Source organism: Schistocerca serialis, chromosome 1 (genome assembly GCF_023864345.2).
Source record: "Schistocerca serialis cubense isolate TAMUIC-IGC-003099 chromosome 1, iqSchSeri2.2, whole genome shotgun sequence".
In the NCBI taxonomy this organism is placed as follows: Eukaryota; Metazoa; Arthropoda; class Insecta; order Orthoptera; family Acrididae; genus Schistocerca; species Schistocerca serialis.
This window is the reverse complement of record NC_064638.1, coordinates 1,136,939,377-1,136,965,660: the sequence shown is the minus strand read 5'-3', so window position 1 is coordinate 1,136,965,660 and position 26,284 is coordinate 1,136,939,377. Positions and strand designations below refer to the sequence as shown.

Here is a 26,284-nt window from a genome sequence, read left to right as displayed (position 1 = left end):
CCCAGCTGACCGGTTTCCATATGATGTCACAATTTGGTTCAGTGGAAATGTTCCCGTTTTGGCTGGCATGATCAACACAGATGGCATACCACTGTTTCTGTCTCCAACAGTCTGATGACTAGTGTCTCATTGGTAGGAAAATTGGTTACACTCATTGCTGAAATCATTCAGAAGGTCATCAATCACTACCCATTGTTCATGTACACAAGATTCATTGTTGCTACCAACAGTACAGTGCAGTACACATTTAACAGAAAATGTAGATTGTTCCTGCTGATCTGAAGCACTAAATGAAACACTATGGAACTGCCTTGCACTCGGTGTTCACCTAAACTGTAATTGGTTCCATTGTCAGCACATAGATGATGAGATGAAGTACACTGAGTGATCTGTAGTTGGTGTTGACATTCTTCAGAGGATCATGAATGTGGCAAAGGGTCCAGGTAAGAATGCTTGTGTGGAATAATGTAGGTAGCAAGTAGGGACAATTTATTGCTGATATCTCAATACACATGGTAATTGTTGAGTTTGAAATGCTGGCCAAAGACAGCGCTGTAGCAGAGCTCTGCCATGCTAAACAAAAAGTTTGCCAAGGCAATCAGTGATTGAGTCATTACAGGTTAATGAGTGATACCTGCTCCCCCTAGGAAAAAAATATCTTCACTTAATATAGAGTACCAAAAATTAGTTAATTAGTTGTCTGTGGTGAATTTAATATTAACTTTAAAAGTTGGATAGGAACTGTGATTGCTATGTACAGATGTGAGCTGAGTTGGCGACCCTTCGCTCACAGCTCCAGGCTGCTTTGGCTTCTATCACACAGCCTGAAGCTGCTGCCAAGGGCGTCACTGTGGGGGATCGAACGCGGGGATGCGAGGGACGTCGAGCAAGTCCCACGTGTCCTCCGATTGGTCCACTGCTGTGGTCGCGCTGGGTCCTGCCTGCACTGAAGTTGACCCCTCACCCGTGGTCGAGTGGGAGATCATTCCAAAGTCTGGCAGGCAGCAAAAAACTTTTTGAGGGCCCGATCTTAGGGCCTCCCTGGTTCGTTTGACAAACAGGTTTTTGGCGTTATCTGTGGCTGACGATGTCTCTGAGCCGGATGCAGTCATCCACCCTGTTCCAGAGGAAGCTCCTCAGCCCGCAAGGTCTGGGCATTCACAGAGGGTAGGTTTGCTGGTAGTTGGGAGCTCCAATGTTAGGCGCATAATGGGGCGTCTTAGGAACATGGCTGCAAGGAGGGGAAGGAAGCTGGTGTGCACTCCATGTGCATTCTGGGAGGAGTCATTCCGGATGTGGAAAGGGTGCTTCCGGATGCCATGAAGAGTACAGGGTGCAGCCAACTGCAGGTGGTGGATCATGCCAGTACCAGTCACGTGTGTCGCTTTGGATTGGAGCAGATTCTGACTGGTTTCGGGCAGCTAGCAGAAATGGTAAAGACTTCCAGTCTTGCTTCTGAGATTAAGGCAGAGCTCACCATCTGCATCATTGCTGATAGAACCGACTGTGGACCTTTGGTGCAGAGCCAAGTGGGGGGTCTGAATCAGGGACTCAGGCAGTTCTGTGACCATGTAGGCTGCAGATTCCTTGACTTAGCCATCGGGTGGTGGATTTCCAGGTTCCGCTTAATAGGTCAGGAGCCCACTACACACAGGAGGCGGCTACATGGGTAGCGGGGGCTGTGTGGAAGGGAATGGGTGGTTTTTTAGGTTAGAGGGTCTCAGGGAACCACAGAAGGGATGTCTGTCTAAAAGTGGGCAGGTAAAACACAGTAAGGTAGTTGTAGAAATGATTAGTATTGTAGTTGTAAATTGTCACAGCTGTGTTGGGAAAGAACCAGAGCTCCAAGCCCTAATAGAAAGCACTGAAGCTCAAATAGTTGTAGGTACAGAGAGCCAGAAATAAGTTCAGCTAAAATTTTTTCAAACAATCTAACATTGTTCAGAATGATCTAATAGTGTTCAGAAAGGATCGAGTATTTATTTCTGTCAGAGGTAGCTTGCCTTGTAGCGGAATTTAAGTAGATAGTTCGTATGAAATAGTATGGGTAGAGGTTGTACCTGACAGTCAGACTAAACTATTAATTGGACCCCCCGACTCAGAAGATATAATTGCTGAATGGTTCAAAGAAAATTTGAGTCTAATTTCAAATAAGTACCCCACTCATATAATTATAGTCGGTGGTGATTTTAATCTACCCTCGATATGCTGGAAAAATTATACATTTAAAGCCAGCGGCAGGCATAAAACGTCATCCAAAATTGTACTGAATGCTTTCTCAGAAAATTATTTTGAACAATTAGTTCATGAGCCCACTCAAAGTGTAAATGGTTGTGAAAGCATAGTTGACCTTCTAGCAACACAAAATCCTGGCCAAATAGTGAGTATTGTGACAAATACAGGGATTAGCGACCACCAGGCAGTTGCTCCTAGGCTCAATACTGTAACACGTACAATCAAAAAGAAACGCAAAGTATATCTATTTAAAAAAGCTGATAAAAATGCTCTTAATGCCTTTTTAAGAGACAGTCTTCACTCTTTCTGATCTGATCATGTAAGTGTAGAAAAGTTGTGGAATGTTTTCAAAGAGATAGTATCGACAAAAATTGAGAGATATATACCACATAAATTAATAAGTGATGGTACTGATCCCCCATGGTACACAAAATGGGTCAGATCGTTGTTGCAGAAGCAACAAAAAAAGCATGCCAAATTTAAAAGAACACAAAATCCCCAAGATTGGCAAAGTTTTACAGAAGTTCGAAATATGGCACATACTTCAGTGCAAGATGCTTTTAATAATTTCCACAAAGAAATTCTGTCATGAAATCTAGCAGAAAACCCAAAGAGATTCTGGTCATACATAAAACACACCAGTGGCAAGCCGCAATCAATACCTTCACAGCGCGATAACAACGGTGAAGTCGCTGATGACAGTGCCACTAAAGCAGAGTTATTAAACATGGTTTTCCAAAAGTCCTTCACCAAAGAAGATGAAGTAAATATTCCTGAATTTCAATGAAGAACAACTGCCAAGATGAGAAACATAGAAGTAGATATCCTCGGAGTAACAAACCAGCTTAAATCACTTAATAAAGGCAAGACCTCCGGTCCAGATTGTATACCAGTCAGGTTCCTCTCAGAGTATGCTGATAAAAGAGCTCCATATTTAGCACTTATATACAACCACTCGCTCACAGAAAGATCTGTTCCTAAAGACCGGAAAATTGCTCAAGTCACACCAGTACCCAAAAAGGGAAGTAGGAGTAGTCCGCTGAATTACAAGCCTATATCACTAATGTCGATTTGCGGTAGGGTTTTGGAACATATACCGTATTTGAACATTATGAAGTACCTCAAAGAAAATGATTTATTGACACATAGTCAGCGCTGTTTCAGAAAATATCGTTCTTGTGAAACACAACTAGCTCTTTATACTCATGAAGTAATAAGTGCTATCAATAGGGGATGTCAAATTCATTCCATATTTTTAGATTTCCAGAAGGCTATCTACACCATTCCTCACAAGCAAGTGCGTGCCTATGGAGTATCGACTCAGTTGTGCGACTGGATTCGTGATTTCCTGTCAGAAAGGTCACAGTTCGTAGTAATAGACAAAAAGTCATCGAGTAAAACAGAAGTAATATCTGGCATTCCCCAAGGAAGTGTTATAGGCCCTCTGTTGTTCCTGATCTTGATTAGTGACATAGGAGACAATCTAAGTAGCCGTCTTAGATTGTCTGCAGATGATGCTGTAATTTATCATCTTGTAAAGTCATCAGATGATCAAAACGACTTGCAAAATGATTTAGATAAGATATCTGTGTGGTGCGACAAGTGGCAATTGACCCTGTGTAAGGAAAAGTGTGAAGTTATTCAAATGAGTACTAAAAGAAATCAGGATGGATGACTTTGAAAAAGTACAAAGAATCGCAGCTCATTTTGTATTATTGCAAAGTAGTGGAGATAGTGTCACAGACATGATTCGTAAATTGGAGAGGCAATAATTAAAACAAAGGCATTTTTCGTTGTGACGGGATCTTCTCATGAAATTTCAATCACCAGTTTTCTCCTCCAATTGTGAAAACATTCTGTTGGCACCCGCCCTCATTGGGAGAAATGATCATCCAATAAAATAAGAGAAATCAGGGTTCACACAGAAAAATTTAAGTGCTCATTTTTCCCGCATACCGCTCGAGAGTGGAATGGTAGAGAGACAGCTTCAAGGTGGTTCATTGAACCCTCTGCCAGGCACTTTATTGTAAATATCAGAGTAATCACATAGATGTAGATGAAAAGTGATTATACAAGGAAAAGAATGTTGGAAAGTCTAAATTCATATCATCTGGTGTAGACTGTATTCTTTGCAAGCAGAGTACAGAGAAACAGTAGCTTAACTACAGATAACATTTTTATTCAGTCTTCAGTACTAGAGGGCCATTCTGTTAGTAAAAGCATGAATGGCCTTTCAGACCTGATGTACAAATTTTAACCCTAAAAGGAATTTGTGGACACAAACATGTTAAATATAATTACGTACATCTTTAAGAATGTGAATTCAGTGGCAACAGATACTTTTTCAACTACATTAAAAAAGTGTGTCAGGTTGTTTATAGTGCTGATAAAATAGGTGATTAATATAATGCTTTCCTCAACATGTTTCTCATGCCCTTTGAAAGCTGCTTTACAGCAGATAATTTAAAACAAGGTACTAAAATTAACAGATAACCTGGGTGGCTAGCTAATGGGAAAAGGATATCATGTGTTACAAAGGGAGAATCATATTAAAATGTTAGAAATAGCCATAATTGAGGTGCAGTAGCTCATTATAAACAGCACAGTAAGAAGTATGTCATTAAGAAAGAAAATGCATGTTGTATGCAAATAGAATGGCTGACTCAGGATAAAATTGAAACAGTATGGTCACTAGTGAAAGAAGTGTTGGCCAACTGAACAAGCTCAAGGACAGAAGGGCAGTACATAATACAAATGGTTTTCTTACTGCCAAAATAAGTATACAGTATTTAACAATCACTTTCTGAATGTAGCAAGGGAATTACATTAAAACTTAATTTCTGTGAATTAAATAAAGACTTAATTTATACAGGGAATCTTATATTTCTCATAAAAAATGGCATAGAAACCGCTACCTGAAGTACTCCTCTGAGATACTTGCATTGGAAAGACTGAGTCAATAATCAACTCGCTGGAAACTAAGGACTCTTGTGGATATGATAGGGTACCTAGCAGGGGGCTAAAGCACTGTGATGCATGTTTTAACCCTTTTACTTAGACACATCTGTAATTTTTCATTTAAGAATGGCAGTTTCCTGAACGATTAAAGTGTCCTGTAGTGAAAGTGCTTTTTAAAAACGGCGGAATGGATAATGTAGATGATTTTAGACCTTTTTCTATGCTATCAGTGTTTGCAAAAGCAATTGAAAAGGCTTCACATGTAAGAATAATTGATACTTTCAGTTCACACAAAAATGTACAATTTAGTTTTGGGAGTGGTTTAACACCTAAAAATGGTACATTCTGTTTTCTCTGTGGGGCACTGGATGGTTTAAACAAAATGTTGTTAGGGGATAGGCAGCTTATTTGATTTAACTAAGGCTTTTAACTGTGTTGATCACAAACTATACTGCAGAAATTGGACCATTGTGGAATAAGAGGAGCGGTTTAGAACTGGTTCCTCTGATACTTTAAGAACAGGTGGCAAAAGGCCATTCTCCACAGTGATGTGAATGATTGTGAGGTGGCGTCTGATTGAGATGTGGTTAAATTGGTTGGTTGTGGTGGAGGGGTGGGAGAGAGGGAGGGAGGGAGGAAGGGGTGCCTCAGGGTCAGTGCTGGCACCATTACTGTTTCTTATACATACAAGGTGCAACTGAGAAGTTCAGCGAATGGTTGCAGAAAATAAAGAAAAAAAGAGTTACAAACAAAATACCAAAATACCTTTCCTGGCCTTCAATGTAATCACCATTAGCTAAAACACACTTCTGAAATCAGTTGCAAAACTGCGAATGCTTCAAGTGGAATCACTTGAGAGAGAGAGAGAGAGAGAGAGAGAGAGAGAGAGAGAGAGAGAGAGAGAGATGTGGAGTAACGAGAACACAAAAGTTTCATCATTCTTTGCAAATAATTAACACACAGAACTGCTTCTAAATTATGTATTACAAAAATGCATGTGAGAATGTATTACACAATACAGTTGTTCCATTGTATAATTATCTAGAAGTGATTTATCCATATTATTGTACTAAATGATCAAAAATGAATATATTATTATTATTGTTATTATTAGAGTGTTCAGCCCAATCTTCATGTTGAGAGAGCTTTCGATTTTTTTATTGAAAGAAAACTGGACAAATTAACAGTGAACTAGTAAACCACTTGATGAATTTGTGTATTTAGGGCAGTTGAAGACAGTTGAATGGACTGTAAATGAAATGAGTAAGACTTTCCTGGTTTGCTTTTGATAAAATAAATAATGTTTTCACAGCTAAGTGTTTGATGTGTATAAAAAGAAAATGATAATATAAATTATTATGCAGTTGCATTGTTAATGTGTACTTTGATATTTTTCACATTCTTTTTCATTATGATCCTTGTGTTGGAGTCAGCAAATTCTACAGCTTTGAAGATTCTCTTCATTGTAGGATCTACAAAACAAGATGACTGGATGAATAAATCAATGTAGTTATATGTAGACTTTAAACTCCTGTCTATCTGATGATTATTACTTTATTTTATTTTTGTTTCATACAGAGCACCAGAGAAAAGTGGCAAATAGTTTTCTATATTGCTTCGGGTATATATCTTTTTGGAAACACAATTTTTGTTATCTTTGGAAGTGCAGTAGTGCAGCCTTGGAATGAGCCAAAGAAAAGTAAAGGTAGGAAAATAATTTCTGCATTTATATTTGTATTAATTTTGATATTATAAAGTACAGTGTTAACATGTCATGAAAGGATATTTGCTTGTTTTATGAACGTTTTCAGCTTCAGTGTAGAAACACATTTAAGAACACTTTTTCTCTGAACAACAGGTGTCACCACTGACTTCATTTTATCAGTAATTTCTTACAGCTGAATGAAACAGTGGAAAGTCCAGGATGGAATAACATCAATATTATGAAACCAATAGATTGCTACTCACCACATAAAGGAGGTTTTAGTCTAATGGCTTGAATACAGAATCCAGTCATTCAATTGCTGTTTTACTTTAGTGTCATTTTCATCCCACATCAAATCATCATCTGCAAAGGCATGAGCCTAAAATTGTGATACAGTGATGAATAAAATTATGAAAATTCCTTCCTGTGCACCCTGCTTAGTCTCAAACCACAACTGAAAAACAAGCACCTATTTGTGAATAAGTCTGCCAGTGTTCATACAATCATCTGTATATATTAATTAATTGAAACACACATAACAAGTCTTTTCTCAAGGTATTCTCAAATTTTCTGCTTCTGTTTACTGTCATGATCCTCATCAATATCTAAGAAAGTGAATGTGACATATTTTCCTTTTTACTCGTGCTTCTCCATAATTGTTCTTGCAGACAATACTGAACCACATTGTTCTCTTTTCTGTATAGCCACACAGATCTTTTTCAAACTATAGTTCAATAATGGTTCTAGTTTCTGGAGCATATTCTGAGATACTGAGAAAACTTCAAATGACTGTTCGTTGAGGAGATATTTTAGGCACTGAATGAAAATTTATGTTTTGCCTTTAACACTGATGTTACACAGAGAAGGAGTTATGGACACTGGCTGCAAGCAGGCATTGATTTAAATTTGAGTCAGATGGGGATTCAAACCCAAGTCTCCTGGTTATTAGACAGATGCACTGCTACCCTAGAACACCTCCCATCAGCCCAAATTCCCTACCTATCCACTCACTACTGATGTAGTGCAACTTGCTCATTAGTGGTTGCTGGGTCAAAGTGGTGTTTATTCTTTCGGATGCCTTCCTGTGTACCCTGCTTAGTCTCAAACCACAATGGAAAAACAAGCACCTCTTTGTGAATAAGTCTGCCAGTGTTCATACAATCATCTGTATATATTAATTAATTAAAACACACATAACAAGTCTTTTATCAAGGTATTCTCAGATTTTCTGCTTCTGTATACTGTCATGACCCTCACCAATATTTAAGAAAGTGAGAATGGACAGTATCGATATTTCATAAATAGTGATGATCATTGATCACCCATATTATTTCCAAAATAGTTGATACATGGAATCTAAACTGGAAAAATGTTTATTGCCATCATTAGTTGAATGTCCCCCCCATGAACCATGGACCTTACCGTTGGTGGGGAGGCTTGCATGCCTCAGTGATACAGATGGCCGTACCGTAGGTGCAACCACAACTGAGGGGTACCTGTTGAGAGGCCAGACAAACATGCGGTTCCTGAAGAGGGGCAGCAGCCTTTTCAGTAGTTGCAGGGGCAACAGTCTGGATGATTGACTGATCTGGCCTTGTAACACTAACCAAAACAGCCTTGCTGTGCTGGTGCTGCGAAGACCTGAAAGCAAGGGGAAACTACAGCCATAATTTTTCCTGAGGGCATGCAGCTTTACTGTATGGTTAAATGATGATGGCGTCCTCTTGGGTAAAATATTCCGGAGGTAAAATAGTCCCCATTCGGATCTCCCCCATTTGGATCTCCGGGCAGGGACTACTCAAGAGGATGTCATTATCAGGAGAAAGAAAACTGGCGTTCTACAGATCGGAGCGTGGAATGTCAGAGTCCTTAATTGGGCAGGTAGGTTAGAAAATTTAAAAATGGAAATGGACAGGTTAAAGTTAGATACAGTGGGGATTAGTGAAGTTCGGTGGCAGGAGGAACAAGACTTTTGGTCAGTTGAATACAGAGTTATAAATACAAAATCAAATAGGGGTAATGCAGGAGTAGGTTTAATAATGAGTAAAAAAATAGGAGTGCAGGTACGGTACTACAAACAGCATAGTGAACACATTATTGTGGCCAAGAGAGACACGAAGCCCACGCTTACTACAGTAGTACAAGTTTATATGCCAACTAGATCTGCAAATAATGAAGAAATTGATGAAATGAATAATGAGATCAAAGAAATTATACAGGTAGTGAAGGGAGACGAAAATTTAATAGTCATGGGTGACTGGAATTCGAGAGCAGGAAAAGGGAGAGAAGAAAACATAGTAGGTGAATATGCATTGGGCGTAAGAAATGAAAGAGGAATCATCTGGTAGAATTTTGCACAGAGCATAACTTAATCATAGCTAACACTTGGTTCAAGAATCATAAAAGAAGGGTGTATACATGGAAGAATCCTGGAGATACTAGAAGGTATCAGATAGATTATATAATGGTAAGAAGGCGATTTAGGAACCAGGTTTTAAATTGTAAGACATTTCCAGGGGCAGATGTGGACTCTGACCACCATCTATTGATTATGAACTGTGGATTAAAACTGAAGAAATTGCAAAAAGGTGGGGATTTAAGGAGATGGGACGTGGATAAACTGAAAGAACCAGATGTTGTACAGAGTTTCAGGGAGAGCATAAGGGAACAATTGACAGGAATGGGGGAAAGAAATACAGTAGAAGAAGAGTGGGTAGCTCTGTGGGATGAAGTAGTGAAGGCAGCAGAGGATCAAGTAGGTAAAAAGACGAGGGCTAGTAGAAATCCTTGGGTAACAGAAGAAATATTGAATTTAATTGATGAAAGGAGAAAATATAAAATGCAGTAAATGAAGCAGGCAAATAGGAATACAAACGTCTCAAAAATGAGATTGACAGGAAGTGCAAAATTGCTAAGCAGGGATGGCTAGAGGACAAATGCAAGGATGTGGAGGTGTATCTCACTAGGGATAAGATAGATACTGCCTACTGGAAAATTAAAGAGACCTTTGGAGAAAATAGAACCACCTGTATGAATATCAAGAGCTCAGATGGAAACCCAGTTCTAAGCAAAGAAGGGAAAGCAGAAAGGTGGAAGGAGTATATAGAGGGTCTGTACAAGGGCAATGTACTTGAGTACAATATTATGGAAATGGAAGAGGATGTAGATGAAGATGAAATGGGAAATAGGATACTGTGTGAAGAGTTTGACAAAGCGATGAAAGACCTGAGTTGAAACAAGGCCCCGGGAGTAGACAACATTCCATTAGAACTATTGACGGCCTTGGGAGAGCCAGTCCTGACAAAACTCTACCATCTGGTGAGCAAGATGTATGAGACAGGCAAAATACCCTCAGACTTCAAGAAGAATATAATAATTCCAATCCCAAAGAAAGCAGGTGTTGACAGATGTGAAAATTACTGAACTATCAGTTTAATAAGTCACAGCTGCAAAATACTAGCGCGAATTCTTTACAGACAAATGGGAAAACTGTTAGAAGCTGACCTCAGAGAAGATCAGTTTGGATTCCGTAGAAATATTGGAACACGTGAGGCAATACTGACCCTACGACTTATCTTAGAAGAAAGATTAAGGAAAGGCAAACCTATGTTTCTAGTATTTGTAGACTTAGAGAAAGCTTTTGACAATGTTGACTGGAATACTCTCTTTCAAATTGTAAAGGTGGCAGGGGTAAAATACAGGGAGCAAAAGGCTATTTACAATTTGTACAGGAACCAGATAGTAGTTATAAGAGTTGAGGGGCATGAAAGGGAAGCAGTGGTTGAGAAGGGAGTGAGACAGGATCATAGCCTCTCCTCGATGTTATTCGATCTGTATATTGAGCAAGCAGTAAAGGAAACAAAAGAAAAATTCAGAGTAGGTATTAAAATCCATGGAGAAGAAATAAAAACTTTGAGGTTCGCTGATGACATTGTAATTCTGTCAGAGACAGCAAAGGACTAGGAAGAACAGTTGAATGGAATGAACAGTGTCTTGAAAGGAGGATATAAGATGAACATCAACAAAAGCAAAACGAGTATTATGGAATGTAGTAGAATTAAGTTGGGTGATGCTGCGGGAATTAGATTAGAAAATGAGACACTTAAAGTAGTAAAGGAGTTTTGCTATTTGGAGAGCAAAATAACTGATGGTGGTCGAGATAGAGAGGATATAAAATTTAGACTGGCAATGGCATGGAAAGCGTTTCTGAAGAAGAGAAATTTGTTAACATCGAGTATAGAGTTAAGTGTCAGGAAGTCGTTTCTGAAAGTATTTGTATGGAGCGTAGCCATGTATGGAAGTGAAACATGGACGATAAATAGTTTGGACAAGAAGAGAATAGAAGCTTTCAAAATGTGGTGCTACAGAAGAATGCTGAAGATTAGATGGGTAGATCACATAACTAATGAGGAGGTATTGAATACAATTGAGGAGAAGAGGAGTTTGTGGCACAACTTGACAAGAAGAAGGGGCCAGTTGGTAGGACATGTTCTGAGGCATCAAGGGATCACAAATTTAGCATTGGAGGGCAGCATGGAGGGTAAAAATTGTAGAGGGAGACCGAGAGATGAATACACTAAGCAGATTCAGAAGGATATAGGTTGCAGTAAGTACTGGGAGATGAAGAAGCTTGCACAGGATAGAGTAGGATGGGGAGCTGCATGAAACCAGTCTCAGGACTGAAGACCACAGCAACAACAACAACAACAACAACATGTTGAATGTGCACAGTTCTGAGTGTTTAGCTAAATATTAACAACAACACAAAAAATGCTTCTTGAAGAGTCTTCCACAACTAATCAATTAACACCATAGAAAGTAAATACTCCTTCAGGAAAGTTACTGTGGCATGAAGAGCTGTTCTTCAACACTGTAGTAAGCAGTTCGGTCTTACAAAATGTCAATAATTGGAAGACAAATAATCAAGCCCTTTACTGCATGTTATAACTGGCAGCACACTCTTCTTGAATGTCAGTCTGCCCAGAGCATGAGTAATGGAAAAGTTAGTGGTTATAGCTACAATCATCAAAATGATGACAGAGTCCAGATGCACTATCCAGCCACGGTCCAGTCCCCAGGGGTGCAACATCTTGATTGAAGAACGGCAATGAATGACAGACTGGAAGATGACAGCGGCGGCAGTTCTAGTGTAGTTCATCAGTACTGGGCTTGCAACGTCACTGCCTTCTACCAGCCTGGTGTGAGCTTAAATCCTTGATGTGCAAAGTTCTGCATCTTCCCAGTTGGCTGCTTGGCTGGGCCACAGAAGCAGAACATGGTCTTGACCAGCGCAGGCTGATGCTAGCTGTGTGCAATGAATGAGATTTGATGATATACTTGCTGACCTCATGGCCCTTCCATGGTTCGAGTGGAGCCATAATCATTTGAATTGTGCAGCTGGCAGCCATTTGGCTGCTGGACCTCTGTGTTAGGCATGCCACAGCAACCCTCTCGTCCTAGAATGGGGGTGTTTAGGTGGAGACAAGTTGTTGTGGCCTCACTGACATTGATCCCTCAAATACCAGGAGGGGGGAGGGAGGGGTGGGGGGGGGGGGGGGGGGGTGAAGCTCCAGCTGACAGATTGACGGCCATTGGAATGTTCCGCTGGGGCAGCTGTTGAGCTGCTGGTGGTCAGATAGTCCTTCCAGGCTGGCACCTGGTCCTTGTCAGCTGCTGGCACTGGGGTTCTTGGAACAAATAGTGGTGTCAGACTTTCTGCCAGTTGTGAAGGTACCCATGATGGGTAAATTTGGTTAAGGTGGCACTTGTTTTTTGACCCATCAGTATATGTGATTTCTACCTTGGCCCTTCTGAGGAGGTGCTAAATGGTGGCTGGGACGCATTATGGCCTACACCTGCCCACACCTGGCCTTGTGGGGCATACCTGTGATGGTGTAGGCGGGGGTTGATGTGATTGAACTGTTGGGTGGGTGATGGATAGTTGAGGATGTAACGGGCATCCATGTATATTTTTTCCACAAATTGTTCAACTTGAATATAATGCACATTCATATGTGAAGACGAGTGGCAGATCTCCGCTTTATGTCCTGTTTTGCCACAAGATTTTCATCTCACTTTTCGAAAATGACGTTGCTGGCATGTGTGTTGTATGAAACATTGCATGCATGATGGGAGTGGCTATTGTGGGCATCCTCTTAGGGGTACCCCATCCTGCTTGTGGAATGCCGTTGGGGTCCACAGGCAGGCATGGCTGGCATGGACACAAACACCAAGGTGAGATCCTACAGGGGTGCTGAAGAGTGGAGCAACTGTTCATATGCACAAATAATTGGGAAACACACATCAAGTGAAGAGCCCTTGAGTTTAAGGAGATAGTGCCTCATTGTTTCGTTGAGGGCATGCACTGAAACCATGTTTATATCTAGCAAGGAAGCGTAAGATTAATGGCACTCTCTATTAGTACACATGAATTTACAGTCTCTGTAATTGGCCAATACAATCATGGAATGACTCTGATTCTATCTTTTAACAGCTAAAAAATTTATGCTTCCCTGCCTCAATGTGGATCTGTGAATTGAGGCTAGCCTTGATGTATCATAGGGGAAGGCTTGGGGCTCTGCTTGAGGGTGTAGTTGTTTAACTAATTGGAACACTGAAGGACTTGCATGAGCCAGGGTGAAAGCATGGGCTGCAGGTCACCTGTAAACTTATAAATGCAGAAGTATTGTTCCATTTGGGTAACCTAGCTGTCCTAAGGTTCCACTTTCTGGTCAAAGGGCAAGGCACTTGATGAAGATTCCAAACCAATGAGTCTATCTGTGTTAATTGGTCCAACACTAGTGGCATGGACTGGTATATAATCTCCAGCCTTGCCACCAACCTCTCATTAGTCTGCTCCATCTGCTAGAGAAGTATGAGTACAAGTTTTTTGATATCCACGGTCTCTGTTGGAGCTGCCATGGAGAATAAAAAAATCACCAGGTCATTTTCTGCAACAGCATGTGTAAAACACAGTTTTTAACTTATCACCATTGTTATATATGACACAACTGTTACATGGAATCTAAACTGGAAAAATGTTTATTGACACTATTACACTGAATGTGCACAGTTGAGCATATAGCTAAATATTAACAACACAAAAAAATGCTTCTTGAAATGTCTTTCACAGTCAGTTAACACCGTAGAAATTAAATACTTCATCGAACACTTACTGTGGCAAGAAGAGCTATTTTTTTACCTCTGTAGTAAACAGTCCATTTTTAAAAAATGTCAATAACAGGAAAACAAATAACCAAGTCCCTTGCTGAGTAACAGCTAAAGGTCCAACAGGCCACTGTGGAGCATACTCATTGGGATTACTATGTCTGTGCAAAGCACAAGTAATGAAAAATTTAATATTCCAATGTTACAATCACCAAAACCAGGAGAGAGTCCAGACATGCTGAGCTGGCAGGGTCCAGTCTCCAGGGGCATGATGTTTTTGGTTGAAGAGCAGCAGTGGACGGTGGACTGGAAGGCGATAGTGGCAGTGGTGCCGGTGAAGTTCATCAGTTATGGGCTTGTGATGTCATTGGCTTCTGCCGCACAGGTCTGAGCCTCAATCCATGATGTGCAGAGTAGTACATCTTTCTGATTGTCTGGGTTGCGGAAGCCTTTCGCGGGCAAGTGCTCCACCATCTGAGCTACCGAAGCACAACTCACGCCCGGTACTCACAGCTTTACTTCTGCCAGTACCTCGTCTCCTACCTTCCAAACTTTACAGAAACTCTCCTGCGAACCTTGCAGAACTAGCACTTCTGAAAGAAAGGATATTGCGGAGACATGTCTTAGCCACAGCCTGGGGGATGTTTCCAGAATGAGACTTTCACTCTGCAGCGGAGTGTGCGCTGATATGAAACTTCCTGGCAGATTAAAACTGTGTGCCCGACCGAGACTCGAACTCGGGACCTTAGCCTTTCACTGAGCTACCGAAGCATGACTCACACCCGGTACTCACAGGTACGCAGGAGAGCTTCTGTAAAGTTTGGAAAGTAGGAGACGAGGTACTGGCAGAAGTAAAGCTATGAGTACGGGGCGTGAGTCGTGCTTCGGTAGCTCAGATGGTAGAGCACTTGCCTGCGAAAGGCAAAGGTCCCGAGTTCGAGTCTCGGTCAGGCACACAGTTTCAATCTGCCAGGAAGTTTCATATCAGTGCACACTCCGCTGCAGAGTGAAAATCTCATTCTGGAAACATCCCCCAGGCTGTGGCGAAGCCATGTCTCCGCAATATCCTTTCTTTCAGGAGTGATAGTTCTGTAAGGTTCGCAGGAGAGCTTCTGTAAAGTTTGGAAGGTAGGAGACGAGGTACTGGCAGAAGTAAAGCTGTGAGTACCGGGCGTGAGTCGTGCTTTGGTAGCTCAGATGGTGCCCGCGAAAGGCAAAGGTCCCGAGTTCGAGTCTCGGTCGGGCACACAGTTTTAATCTGCCAGGAAGTTTCAAGCCCTATACTTTTGTGCATCTGTTCAATGACCCTCAAATGTTTTCCTGGTGACCAGAGACTGTTTGGTACTGGGGTGCAAGACTCACACGTCTCTCTCGAGTGATTTACGTATTGTGTGCAGCCGATCTTCTTCTCAGGACAGATGGCTGTGTCAATCTTCGCAATGCTTCTTCTCCAAAGATTTTGTGCTGGTGAGGGAAATGATACTGAACTACTTCTCTTCTTTCGAAATGATTTCTTACTCCCAGAATACTTTCATATCAACTTTGCTATAGTTTCATCTTCACAATAAAACAACTACACAAGTTTCACATGTGCTTTCAAGTCTCGCAAGTCAACCAGTCTGGAATACTTTAGTACTTAACATATACCAATACAGTCTCTTTTGGTTTTAATAAACCTTGTCAAAACAGTTCTTGCTCCTAGAAAGTCGAACAACAGAGTATATATGAGTCTCTAGGTAAAACCTATTTCATTTGTTCCCAACAGTCCCTACTATTTCACTGCATCAAAGAGTAGCCCTTGATTACTCTTTGTACTGGACATATGGCTTCCAAGGCATGTGTGGCCACCACTTGTCAGGGCCCATAGACCACCACAACTTAAGTCTTCTCGTAACACACGCCTGTCCTGCACACACGCAAACTGTGGTGCAGTAGACACATTTCCACTCTCACACACTCATCCTTAAAATATCGTGTGTTTGAGATGGTGAAATAAGAGTGTCTCTAGAATTTATCCCAGAGTTCTTGAAGCAGAACAACCCTTCTTGGAGACAAGAATGACCTGTACCTATTTTTTCAATCACTAAGAATGCTGTGCTCCTCTGGCAAACCACAGTACATTGCTGCTGGAAGTGGAACAATTACTTTTGCATACTCTACATAGAATCCTATCAGGTCCAGTTGGCTTTCCTCTATTGAGTGATTCAAATGATATCTATCATATGATCATTTATTTCAGTATCTGTAATTTTGACATGCATGAGAAGATTTAAAGGAGGAATTGCAGTAGGAACTTACTCAGAGAAACAATTTTGAAAAAAGAAATTTAGTATTGCAGTCCTTTCTCTGTCATCTTCTCTTTCAGTGTCACTATGCTCAGTGTGGGTGTGGGAGATAGCTTTGATCCATTTTCTGATTTAACATAAGACCAGAACCTCTCAGAATTTTCTGTAAGAGTGGTAGATTGAATTTTGCTTGTGATTTCATTGAACACTTCATGCATGGCTCTCCTTAAGCTAATTTTGGTTTTGCTCAGTTTTGTTTGTCTAAAAGGTTTTGGGTGCATTTAAATCTGCAGTGAAGCTCTATCTCTGTTTTTGGAGCAGCTGACTAACATGGCTGTCGAAACATATTCAGAGCTCAAATCCAATGAGGTAGATCAAACATAATTACTTCCTCCACACTAACCAGGATGGATTCCACAAACACTGGTCATGCAAAACCTGATTTGCACTTTCCTAACATGACATTCTGAAAGCCATGGATGATGACAATCAGATGGGTGCAGTAATTCTTAACTTTTGAACAACATTTGACTTTGTATCACAATGATGCTTATTAACTGAAGTATGATTATATGAGGTGCAAACAAAATTTGTGACTGGGTCAGATATTCCTCAGTAGAGAGAATGCCACATGTCATCTTAGTTAATGAGTCATGAACAGCCTTAGAAATGTCTAACAGCATGTACCCTTACCGCTCACGTTATATGCTAATGATATAATAGACAATATTAATGATAACCTCAGAATATTTTTATATGATTTAACTATGTATCCACAATGAAGTACTATCTAAAAAATAGACAGTTTTCCAAAGGTTGGCAGTTTACTTTATTTTCATAAATGTAAACTGTGCCCTTCATATGACACAAAAATGAAATATGATGTGACTGCAGTTTGGATCAGTCGACTCATACAAATGGCTAGATGTAACTATGAGGGTCATTCAGAAAGTAAAGGACTTTTGTTTTGGCATGTGATCATGTCACCCCATTGCCACCACTGAGTGGCCACTGACCTTGGGTCTCATCTACTTAAGTTTGATGGCAGGTATGATCTGATACACTTCCTTACTACTTAGTTGTGCAGTTTTAAAATATGTGACAAAATTGATGATCCCACCAAATTTGAGGTGCATAGTGTTATCTACTTTTTAAATGTGCGGAATTTATAGATAGGTAACTGAGGTCGGTTTGGAAGTGGTGTATCATATGTAATGGCGAATAGGAGACTGGTCACATGAAGATTTGCTGTTCACATGAAGATCACTTGGTCTGGCTCTGAGTGGTGATTGATGGACTCAAAGCAAGGACTGAAAGGAAAATCCAAGAAGATAGGCATTTCACAATTAGTGGACTGCACTTACTCTTTTCAGATATTTCAAAAACTGTGTTGTAACGAGATCGTTAGTGGAGATCTGGGCTATAAAAAAGTGTCTGCCAGGTGGGTTCCTAGAATTTTGCCATACAGACACAAAACCAAACAAATGGCAGCTGCATTGACATAAAGTCACTGCGAAAAGGATGGTGATGAATTTTTTGATTCACATTGTTACTGGTGGTGAGACTTGGATATCACATTTCACATCAGAAACAAAGCACCAGTTAATGGAATGACGTCACTTGCAATCCCAAAAGAAATCAAAAAAGTAAAACAAATTTTGAGCACAAGACAGGTTATGGCTGCAGTGTTTTGTGATCATAAGAGTTTCCCACTTATCAACTATGTGTCTATAGTGAGACCATAAATGCAGTGGCTTACTGTCAGACTCTTCAGCGACTTCACTGTGGCTTTAAAAACAAGCAGTGTGGAATGCTAACCAGTTGGAGTCATCCTTCTTCATGATACTGCATGTCCACATACAAAAAGTGACAAAGGACTTGCTTCAGTGGTTACAATGAGAAATGTTTCAACATCCGCCATACAGTCCTGACTTAGCCCTAAGTGATCATCCCCAAATTGAACTGTTAACCAGTGCTTCAACAACTTGGTGGCAACTGAGTATGCAGAAGGCATAGAAAAGCTGGTTAAACAGTATGACTAGGTAGAAGAGTAGCTTGGGTATCAAACTGTATGTACAATACAGTTTTGTTTAATTACATCAAATAAAAATTTCTGTAGAAAAAACATTCTTTACTTTCCAAAAGAGCCATTTCATTTGTGAGAATATAAAATGGAAAGATCACAGTGACTCGGTCATAGGTAAAGCTTTTGGTAGACTTTGGTTCATTGGTAGGATATTGAGAAAATGCAGTCATTCAACAAAGTAGATTAATAGGAACACACTTATGTGACATGTCTTAGAATACTGCTCGTGTGGGACCCATAACAAACAGGGCTAACAGGGAATATTGTACATATACAAAGAAGGCAGAATGAATGGTCACAAGTGTGTTTGAGTCATGGAAGAGTGTCTAAACAATTCCTGAATAACTTTAAATGGCAGATGCTTGAAGATAGATGCTTGCTATCCATGAAAAGCCTACTTACAGAGTTTTGAGAACCTACATCAGTTATCCCTTAGCAGCCTTTTTAAAAATTTGAAGAATGAGTAGTAAGAGACAAATCTGGGAATGTGCCATGTCTGCCTTTGTATTGCTCCAAGTATACAAGATTAGACTAATCAAATCATACATAGAGGTGATATAGCAGCCATGAATGAAATGGGAAGAAACTCTAATGTGTGGTATAATGAGAAGTACCCCCTGGCCTGCACTTTGCAGAGTACAGTTGTAGATGTAGAAATTTGGTCTCAGAGCAGCTATTGAAGTTTTTAGGAGCAAGTTAATAGTTCTTTTGTGTGACACAGACCACGTAATAATAATTTCATACAAAATACTAAGTGAGGTGGAAAGATTTCATATCTGTCTGAAGAGCTGTTGTTTGAAGAAGGGGAGTCCAATAATTATGCAGTTAGAAATATTGATGATTAACAAAGTAACAGGAATGGATGTAGTGGTTTTGCTGAGGGTGTTTGTGCATGCCCAAACAAATCATAGGAGTAGAGATGCACAGCCATAATTAAAAAATATTTATTTGACTTTCCATTTACCTTCCCTCTTGCACACCTATGACAATTTCTCTGTCACTTCTGATGCCTTCACTTAACATTCTTATTTCCCAATCCACCTCTTTGTCCATGCTCAGTGGGACCTGAGCTGACATCCTGCCTAGTTTCCCTCCAGCCCTCCACTGTTCTTATTCACAGATATCGATTCTTTGTCACCTAGAACTTCGCCGGCCGGTGTGGCTGTGCGGTTCTAAGCGCGTCAGTTTGGAACCGCATGACCGCTACGGTCGCAGGTTCGAATCCTGCCTCGGGCATGGATGTGTGTGATGTCCTTAGGTTAGTTAGGTTTAAGAAGTTCTAAGTTCTAGGGGACTGATGACCTCAGTAGTTAAGTCCCATAGAACTTCCTCATTGTCTTCCTTCTACACTATGATGCCCTCTCCCCTTCTACACTACTGACAACCCCATGGTTCTTTATCCAGACAGTGCCTAACTGTCTATCATCATTTTCTGTTCTGTGATCCCAAGTTTACAAAAGACCAGGCATTCTATAGATTTTGATAAAACATGACAACTTTAGATACATAGAACCATTTTAGATGTACAAGAAAAAAGGATAAATAACTCACAACCAAGCATGACAATGTAAAAGAACAAAGGCTAAGTCTCTCATAACGAAGCATCAATAAAGGCTCTCGATCTAAAGAACACAAAAATGTGTGTGTTCACATGTGTATGTATTTGCCTGACATAAATCTTTTTTATTTCAGTAAACTTGCTTACCATACTTGTAAAACAGTTTCAGAGTTCTTAATTGTTTTTATGTTTATTTTTACAGAAAACGCTGAATCAGCCCCCACTGAAAAGGCGTAATGCGGAGGATGTACTGCTTCAGTAAAAGAAGTTACTGATGGCTCTTGATGAAGTGATGTCATCAACAGTTTATTGTATCACTCAGCTGACACTGAAAATGATATTACTGACATTTTTAAGCTAGTGAAGCAAAAACAGTGTTACAATGACAGTTGAGTCAGCAAAATGACTTTGTGTGCCACGACTAGTTGTGGTGAACAAGCAAATATCATTATAAAAGCACCAGTACTGAATCTCATCAGCATAACATCAAAGTTTATTTTGCAGAAGATAAACTGAAAGGGAAAAATAATAAAGTGTACACTGTCATGATTGGATTTGAACTCTTATTTCCTGATGAAAACTGTTTAACTTCAAACACTCAAGATTTGGTACAACTGTTTTGTTATGTTGTCAGTCTGATTGCTGCCTGCATTTTATAAACATAAATACATAAAATATATCATACATCAGAATTTTACCTCCTTTTATTGTAACATGGGCAACATATTCAGCTGAAAAGATAAAAATGTACAAACAATGTAACAATAGGGTTATGGAGTTTGAGGTGCACAATTATTTATGTGAAAGAAGATAAACAAACATGAAATTAGTACTGTGTGCTTTAGCATCACATCAATTATTAAAAGAATATAACAGCAGTGATTCAATTGTTTAATGTAATCTGGAAAACATTTTGTGTAAGTATATTGACAGTTTCTCATACTGGACATGAGAAAACATGTGCTCATATTTCAAATATAGTTTCTAACAGAATAAGTATTTTACTTTCTTCTGCTGTAGAACTGAAATACTGGCAGAATAGTTTTACTGATATGAAATGGACATATCAGCTGTAAATTATTCTTCACTTCATATAGTAAATTTTAAATTATACTGTGTCATTCTATTTTTTTGAAAAACTGATTAACCTTTTTTTTAAACTTAAGGTATAAAGTCTAATTTTATAAAGTTAGAGAAAGATTCCACTTATCAAGTTATGAAATTATAAAAATTTTAGGGGAGAAAGATTTCAAGACATAAATTTTTTGGGTAATGGAAATTTTAGTCATATGTTCCAGGAAGCTTTCCTCTACATCTCATAATTTCACCTATGGTATTTCTATCAGATAAAGTTGCAAATATAGTAAGGAAAGTTGTGGCAGAATGTTATAAGCTCTCCTGAATAATTAGGTGGGATTTGTGTGTTGCTGGTGAACTCTAGTTTACTTTCTAGTAAACCAGAGTTTACTGCTGACTCTCTCTAAGACACTATCATTAACAGTGTTTTCAGCCTGTACCAGTTGGGTATGTTCTGAAACAACTAGTCTCTCAAATGAACTACTGTAAGTAGTCTTGTAAAAATTGTTCCTGTTTTGTAAAATATATGCAATTTGTTAAAAACATGTGTTCTCTCTCCATATTTATTATCCTTTTATTAACTTTTAAATAAGATACGCTTTTCAAAATTGTCTGCGGCAGTCTTTAATGCTATGATAGAATGGATAGAAACTTGTTTCATAGAAAAAGAAGCTATGGGATATGAACAAACAAGATGAATTTCAGATACAAACTCACTATGAATATCTACAATAATAAAAACATTCAGACCAATGCAAAACTAAAACATTACAAGACAGTAATCTGACCTGAATTGTTATAAACTGAAAAAGTCTGAATCTTGTATAAATAGGATTACTTAGGAGGCTAGAACTTATGAAATGAAGGACTTGCAGGATGACATTGGAACTCAGAAGAACATGAAATGATCAGTATAGAAGACCAATAAGCCAAGAATATTATAATCAGAGAGAGAGGATCTTAGACACTGTCAGATAAAGAAAAACTACATGCTTTGGACACGACCTAAGAATGGATCAGGAAAGGTTGACACATCAAATAATGCAGTTGCTTTTCAACACAACAACCAAAATACAGTGAATCTGAGAGGTAATAAGACATATGGAAGAAATGGGAATAAAGGAAATGATAAACACAATGCAAAAGTTTTTAGCATGAGTTGTCATTGCCCACCCTTTTACAACCATTTACAAAACCACTAATCCCAAAATACAATACCTAAACATTCCAAAAGAAATTATCACCATCTTATCTTTATTATGATAAAGGATTTACTCAGCCTGCCTGAAAAATTCAAACAATTGGTGAACAAAAATGCATACATGTGTATCAAAAACTTTTATTCATTCAATTTTTCACATAATCATTATGTCAGTAAACACTTGTTTATTTAAGAAATATGTTTGCAATGACTTTCACGAGCTTATCACTGCTTTTTAATGACAGTAATGTGCTCATAATGTTTTACATACAAAGCAAATGTCAGTTTTTAAGAAAAGCTGAAATTAGCAGATACCAAAGGAAACAAGTATTGGGGAGGATTTTCACTTTTTTAACCAAAAATAGATTGATAGTTAGTGAGGCAGCAGGTTGACCATTGTTACACAGCAGAAACCTCTTGTTGCTTTGGTAAAGATGACTCTTTTCAGTAATTTATCCGAAACATTTTTGTATAAATCAAACAATGGAAACTCCAGGTAGGAATATCAACAATGTAGGAAAAGACAGACTGCTACTTGAAGACAAGTCAAGTTGCAGACAGGCACAATTTAAGGCCACTTACTTAAAGCCTTCAGCCACAGCCACAATAAAAAAAGAGACACATACCTAAACAAGCAAGCACACCTCATGCATGCACAACCACTAACTCCAGCATCTCAGGCCAGAATGCAACTGCCACATGGGATGCGAGCAGCAATCTGGAGGGGTCTGGAAGGGGGAAGGGATAGTAGTGTACAGTGGGGGGAGAGGGAGGGAGAGAGAGGGAGAGAGAGAGAGAGAGAGAGAGAGAGAAACTCTGTCTGATGGAATGTGCAGGGACTAGAGTGCCAACAAGAGCAGTGACAGGGGGTTGTGGGGCAGCAAGGTGGGGAAAAAAGGAGCAAAAAAGGAGAGAAGCAGGGAAAGATGAGCAAATGCATTGGAGAAGGGCTACAAATAAACAGGGTGGAAGATGAGAATGCAGAGGAGGTGATAGGACAGAGGGGTGGAAACTGTTGGGTGGAGGGTTTGGGGACAGTATCTGACTATGGAAAAAGATAACCTTTCAGTTCAGTGATACTGCATAATCCAAACAACTTCTTAGATTTAGGATACACAAGTCTGTATGCACTACGATCCAGATTATCAAGATTTTCTAATGATCCCATATAAATATTGTAAAATTTCTTTATCCCAGATGTTGGCACTCTTGATTTCTCTTTGGCTTTCTCCTACCTCAAACTTAGAAAATCTGCTTTTACCATCATGTCTCTGCTTTCTTCTATCCCCCTGCTTTTTCATCATCTCCCTGACACACTCTTCCCTCTCTTGCGATGACAGAATTTTACATGGAAGAAACTCAACAGTCTCAGAAATGAAGTTAGCTAGTCTGCAATCAAACATGATTTCATATGATGAAAAACCTGTTGAAGAAGTTTGTAAGCTGTTCATGATATCCTCTAAACCACCGACATAATCTATCCAACTGGTATGATTCTTACTACAATATGTTCTAAACAGTCTTCCAACCTTCTCATATATCTCTCTGCAGGGTTACTTCACACTTGGTACACTGAGGTTAGAATATACCTTGTTTTAGTGTGATCAACAAAATCTTTACAAGCTTATGATGTAAACTAGAACCATTGCCAGAGAAATTTTTTTTAGGAATACTCACCTGATGAAAATAAGTATTTTCAAACTTAGAGATGAATTGCTTAGTGGTAGCTTTCTTAAGAGGAAACAGCTTTATGAACTTCGAAAATACATCAACCACCACAAAAACATAACAAAACCTATTCTTAGACATAGGCAAAGGTCCATAAATGTCCACAGACATGATGTCTAGGTAACTATTTGGCAGTATGTTTTGCATTTGGCCTCTACTTGTTTGATTACTTTCCTTCAGTCTTTGACATCTGTCACAGCTGGCAATCTCCTTCTTGACTCTCCTTCCTATGTTATAAAAATAGATGTTTTCCTGAATTTTCTGTGTACATTTGGTTGATCCACAATGACCAAAACTCTCATGTGCATAAGTAATTAAAGTATCGATGCATGGTTCCAGCCAACATAGTTTCCAATCATCTAAGTCAGTCCCGAATAAATTACCCTTGTATACCTTATAATATTGTTCTAAAAACCAAGATGATGTAACTTACCAAACGAAAGCATTGGTATGTTGATAGACACACAAACAAATACAAACACACACACAAAATTCGAGCTTTCGCAACCTAAGGTTGCTTCATCAGGAAAGAGGGAAGGAGAGGGAAAGACGAAAGGATGTGTGTTTTAAGGGAGAGGGTAAGGAGTCATTCCAATCCCAGGAGTGGAAAGACTTACCTTAGGGGGAGAAAAGGATAGGTATACACTCGCGCACACACACACATATCCATCCGCGCATATACAGACACAAGCTCCCGGGATTGGAATGACTCCTAACCCTCTCCCTTAAAACCCACATCCTTTCATCTTTCCCTCTCCTTCCCTCTTTCCTGATGAAGCAACCTTAGGTTGCAAAAGCTTAAATTTTGTGTGTGTGTTTGTATTTGTTTGTGTGTCTATCAACATACCAACACTTTCATTTGGTAAGTTACATCATCTTCGTTTTTAGATATATTTTTCCCACGTGGAATGTTTCCCTCTATTATATTCTTATAATATTGTTCTGTCTTTTCTCCTCCTTTCTTACCCAACATGCTTTTAACCAGTTTCCAATTTTGATCATGGATTTAATACCTGCAGATGTCGTATTTTCAACATCTCTTTTTCCTCTTTCACACCTCTCAAGTGCATAATTTTAAACTCTTGTTCTCCTTCTCCAAAGTTGTTAGATGATTCACTCCATAAAGGTAGCCTAGACAAAGCATCAGCATCTACACTGTATGTGCCCTTAATGTATCTGATTTCATAATTGAACTGCTGTAAAAACAAGGCCCAGTGAGTAATTCTGTTATGGTACAGCTTACATACCTGGAGATAACATAATGCTTTGTGATCAGTATAGATGATGACTTTGTGACCTAGTCGATAATTTTTAAACTTGTTAACTGCCCAATGTACAGCCAAAACTTCTTTTTCAGATACAGTGTATATCTTTTCATGCTTCTGCAACATTCTACTAGCAAATGCAAGAGATCTATGTTCAATAACAACTTCAATCTTCTGAAATAAATGAGCACCCAAACCAACATCACTACTGCCTTTCATAATACAAAAAGGAAGAGACAAACCTGGTCTGGACAATATCTGACTTTGACATAACTGCCCTTTCATCTCATAAAAAGCATCCCACATTCCTGATTCCAATTCCAAACACTATTCTTCTTCAAAAGTTCACAAAAGCATGAAGCATTTAAAGCTTTGCTGCTACAAAATTTTCTATAGAATCTTGTTAACCCAAAAAACCATCTAAGCTGTTTTTGCAGTGGGGACTAGGAAAATTAGCAACAGCATCAAGTTTCTCTTTATCAGGTGTAACTCCTTTCTCAGATACAACACGTCCTAAAAATTTAACTTCTTCCATACCAAATTTACACTTACCTATTTTCAAAGTCATACCTCCTGATTCCAATTTTTAAAACACATCTCTTAACAGATCCAAATGTTGTTCCCAAGTCTTCTCAGTGACCAAAATGTCATCAACGCACACAATTAATTTTGAATGCACTTCACTTCCCAGCTCTTATGAATTCAGTTACAGATACTTTTAGCCCAAACGGCACCACACAGTATTGAAAACACTTACCTATAAAGAAAAATGCAGTATACATTCTAGAACTAATTTCAAGTGGGATCTTGTGAAATCCAGAAGTTAGGTCCAATTTACTCCTGTATTTTACATAATCAAATTTGTGTAATAGCTCGTTCATGTTCTCAGGATGGTCATTGATAGTTTCTAATGTTAAGCATGCACTGATAGCCTTTCACTTTCCCTGGTTTTTCACTAAACACACTTCTAAATTCCAATAAAAATTTCCTAAGTTGTTCTTTTTGTTGGTCATTAAGAA

At 39.2% G+C, this 26,284-nt stretch overlaps 1 protein-coding gene across 2 annotated transcripts in view; it reads left to right on the top strand.

Annotated features, from left to right (window-relative positions):
- Positions 1–21,608, top strand: part of LOC126417450 (putative inorganic phosphate cotransporter) — a 421,312-nt gene extending 399,704 nt beyond the window's left edge. For both annotated transcript variants that reach the window (XM_050085118.1, XM_050085119.1), the window contains exons 9-10: positions 6,772–6,898; positions 20,197–21,608. In XM_050085118.1, the coding sequence (XP_049941075.1) occupies positions 6,772–6,898; positions 20,197–20,231 (162 nt within the window). In that variant the 3' untranslated portion in view covers positions 20,232–21,608. The remainder of the gene's footprint in view (positions 1–6,771; positions 6,899–20,196) is intronic.
- The last annotated feature ends 4,676 nt before the right edge of the window (positions 21,609–26,284 follow it).